This window comes from Condylura cristata, unplaced genomic scaffold (genome assembly GCF_000260355.1).
Source record: "Condylura cristata isolate star-nosed mole 26May11 unplaced genomic scaffold, ConCri1.0 scaffold00024, whole genome shotgun sequence".
NCBI classification, from domain to species: Eukaryota; Metazoa; Chordata; class Mammalia; order Eulipotyphla; family Talpidae; genus Condylura; species Condylura cristata.
The window spans coordinates 8,421,129-8,425,356 of NW_004567125.1; the positions used below are offsets into that span (position 1 = coordinate 8,421,129).

The 4,228-nt window shown below is 37.1% G+C and overlaps 1 protein-coding gene across 1 annotated transcript in view; it reads left to right on the forward strand.

The window, feature by feature from the left end:
• The first annotated feature begins 1,719 nt into the window (after positions 1 to 1,719).
• LOC101622126 (olfactory receptor 10R2-like) overlaps positions 1,720 to 4,228 on the forward strand; it is a 9,105-nt gene continuing 6,596 nt past the window's right edge. Inside the window, 1 exon segment of the mRNA XM_012728895.1 lies at positions 1,720 to 1,767. Within this exon segment, the coding sequence (XP_012584349.1) occupies positions 1,720 to 1,767 (48 nt within the window).

Consider the following 4,228-nt stretch of genomic DNA (forward strand, 5'->3'; position numbering starts at 1 on the left):
ACAGCCGCTTGCAGTCAGTTTTGCAGTGCTGTGCTTTAACTTGTTGCATCATCAGGGTGGGCCCCAAAGTTTTGGTTTTAATATGAAATGCCTATTAGGATTCACAAGGGAGAGGTCTGTAGGCCATTGGCTTAGGCCATGAATTGAGATGTGTCAACATTAAAGGCACTTATTTGAGAGTAATATCAAAAAATTTGAGAGTCACTCTAAACAGTGAAGATAACCATAGGAAAAAATAGTTGGAATAGCACCCTAATATTGCAAGTCAGAAGCATGTCTTCTGCATTGTGGGCTAAGTTAAGGACATAAGAGAAGTTGTGGCCACTATTTCCTGTGGGGTTACCAGAAGGCTTCAGACCATTTGAACATATGAAGTGTTAAAATATACCTCTAAAATTATGTAAATATGAAGACTTTCAAATTAATATAAAAACAAAACAACAACAAAAACACACCAACCTCCCCCCCCTCCCAAAAACAAAACAAAAACAAAAACCCAAGAAGACTGTATAAATTCGTGTTGAGTGTTGTGGGGATTGTATTTGGAAATACCTGGGCATTAAGCAGGGCCATTCAAGGCGTGGCAAAGAATGGGACCAGACGGTGAAACATTTGTTATTTGTCCATGACATTATAATTATAGAAAGTGAGAGCAAATATTTAGAGACTTTTATAGTAGCTCAACAGTAGTGTGATGTCTGTTAATCTGACTGTGAAATAAGAAAAGGTCTATGTGTTCTTTTAATTTTTGTTTTTGAAATAACTTATTTTCATTGTTCTCTAGAAAATCATTGGCACATATGAATTTTGGGGTAAAATTATCCTTTCACCTTCATAGGATAAGAAGCACAGAAAGAGTATGAGAAGGAGGCATGGTCATAAATAAGGTTAGAACTAAGGAGTAGAACATAGAGGTCTTTGCAGGACATGTGGCTTTACTTGGATATGAATTTCTTATAGAAATTCACGTGTTACAAAAACTTCTTAGAAAGCATTGTCAAAATATACTACTATGTTAGCAAGCAGGAGAAAACTATAATAAAAGTTTAAGTTTGAGAGATGCCATAGAATTGGAGCAGTGATACATTTGGGAAACAGAATATTTACAAAATATGGTCACTATAATTTCATATACTAATTTTTTAAATAGGAAGTCTAGCAGCTGATGTGACCTGCTAGGTATGTAGACTTTAGTCTGAAAAAAATAAATGGAACAAATGATAAAGATACAACTTTGTTCAACATTGAAACAACATGTTTTTACTCCTCAACAACTAACACAAGCATAAAGCTATCAATTAGAACATAGGTCCTGATTTCAAACACTGCCAGGGGGGTTTTCTCTGAAGCTATGGACAAATCTGCTGATGACACAGTTTATCCCTTTCTTACTTTGAGGGTATATATATATATATATATATATTTTTTGACACACAGAAAAGTTTTTGGTAAGGATGAGCTGTAATATTTTCATTTTATAAAGATAACTGGACCTACAATGTAGATGATGCATCTAATGGATTAACTAAGAGACCGTTTCTAGTAGTTGCACAGACTGAGAAAGGACTTTCCTAAAGCAGTGAGTGATAATTCACCTTGATTACACAATAGAACAGTGAAAGAGAATGCAGTGTATTAGGACAAAGAAGGATTACTATCTGGGGACTTTACCTTCACTTTTCCTTGAGACTTGCTTGAACTCATGTCAACAGGGATGACATGGTTCCAGCCTTCCCTGTGATGGAAGACTCGGTGTGCAGGCCCACGGTGAGCCACGTGTTACAGCCATCTTAATGGGTATAACATTGTTGCAGGGAAATTTGTCTTAAGGAGCCCCAAGATAACAGACTTGAAAGTATCAATAGAAGCAACAGATAATTAAAGATGGCTTGATATTTTGCTCTGGTTAGAAAAAGAAAGGCAGGGGTGGGGAGGGAGTGAAGGCTAGGCATGTGTGAAAGTACTTTTCCAATTACTTTAGCATAAGCATTGCCTATGATAAAAATGATGGCCCCGATTCTTTAGGAAACTGGGAGCATTTTCACTAGAAAACTGATAACATTTAATAGATGAGCTCTTAGAAATAAGTGTGCTGAGAGAAAATGGAAAAAGAACTAAAAGGCATTTTAAGTACTTTGGATAAAAATTGGGGGAATATAAAACATGACAATAGAACTGTTCATATTCATTGTAAATGTCTATCTGGCAAAAATATGAGAAAATTTTAGTTTTTTTCCCAGAAAAATTCTGTATCCACTGTTTGAAATCAATCACTCCTCTCCCCCAGTCAGCGGGTTGTCTCACTAAGAAATGGATTTTTAGTGTCTGCATTAACCTCTCAATCCCATGGAGTTTTCTTCCAAATGAAATTTCAGTTCATGGAAAGTTGCCTGTCAAACTTGAAGCTGAAAATGTAATTGCTGCTTCTCTAAGTTCTCTGTCTATCCAATTTTTGCCTGAAATTTATTGTCTGTTATGACCCATGCCACAAGGTGGACTTAGATCTAACATGTATCTCGTTTGACAGCATTATTGAGGTTGCTTAGTTTGGAATTTTGGAAGAGGGATTCTCAACTTCTCTTTCAAACATCAAAAACCAAAACCACTTCACTTTTCTGAGTGCAGGTCAAAAAGATGTATGAAGGTGTCGTATTTGTGTTGTGATGAAGCCATGTACTTCTCCTTAGAAACAAATTATTGGGTTAAGCTCAAGTAAGTCAGTTATTGTTTGTGGCTGAATAATGATGAAAATGGTATGTGGAACAGATCAGAAGAAACCTTTGAGAGCTCAAAGACTTGAGCCACACTATCAACCAACTTGATCTATTTAACATAAACACTCCACCTCACATCAATGGAAAGCGCACGCTTAAGAACACAGGTGCACTCATCAAAAAAGATCATATTACGGTCTATTAAGCAAACCTTTATATACTGAAAAGGATTGAAATAATATGTTGAATGTTCTATGATTACAATGTGATTAAATAAGAAGTATGATAGAAACATTTCTGGAAATTTTCTATATATTTGATAATAAGCCATACTTTTACATAACCCATGGATCAGAGAAAATCTTCTAAGTAATCCATGAGGGGTCCTAGGTGATGTGTCCCCAGCATCCCATCGATGGTCTCTACAGAGTGGTTAGTAGGATTTGGGAATCTTTGATGCTCTCAGGGAGCCCTGGCCACTCTTCATCCAGCCTCTCCTGAACCCCAGTCATGCAGCATACCTCAGTATAGGTTGGGGTAGGGAAGATGTTGGCTTCTTTGGCAGCTGGGAAGTGGGGTGCTGAGAGTAGTGCTGTCACTACTCTCTGTGGGAGAGATAATGGGCTACGAAGACCTTTCTGGCATGAAAAAGGAGAGAAAGGTGAAGTAAAATTGCTCCTTGTACCCATTCCAGTGCATACAATGCTAGATTTTTCTCTCCAGTGGAGTTCTGGAACTTTTCCACTGGACTTTTCCACAAAGTGTGGTGGTGAAAATTAGTATCCTTTGGGAGGAAGATGTAGAAAACCCTCATTTGGTCATTTTGCTGATATCACTCTTATCAGTCATTATCATTATTGATGTCATTATCATCTTTCTAAAATGAAAATTTCATCAATAGTGGCCCAGATAATAAATCAATCAATATCTTCTAGCAGATTTGAAGTTAAATCTCACCGTACTTAATTTCATATTCAACTTATTGCAAATGGTGTTTTGTTCCATGCATTCTCACTTTTGTGTAAATCATTCCATAGTTCCTGAAATTTATTTTTTAAAATTGTTTGTCTATTCTTTATTCAAATGTTAAAAATTTTCTTCAGGGCCACCCTGGTGGCCTAGGGGTTAAGTCTCAGTGCCATCTTTTGAGTGATCACCAGCCAGGGAGGTGACACACATGACGCTCAGGCCTCTCCTGTCTTGCCTGCTGCTCCCCTCAGCATGTATTTCAGTAGATCTTTCAGTTTGGTTCCCACTCTATGGTGAGATCTCTCATTACACCCCTCAATCCTGCAACTCTTGTTCTATGAATACAAAACAAAAAACTTCTTTCAAGCACAACCTCATTCTTAATTCTCCTCTACAAGCTCATACAGTGACACGTCTCCTATGTACCTGTCCCACAACTCGCATTGGGACAAAGAGGGGATGATCCTTATTTGAGCCCATGTCATTTTAATATAACATTTCATGATAGAAATAAAATGAAATAGATCCTTTTAGAAGAAATAAAT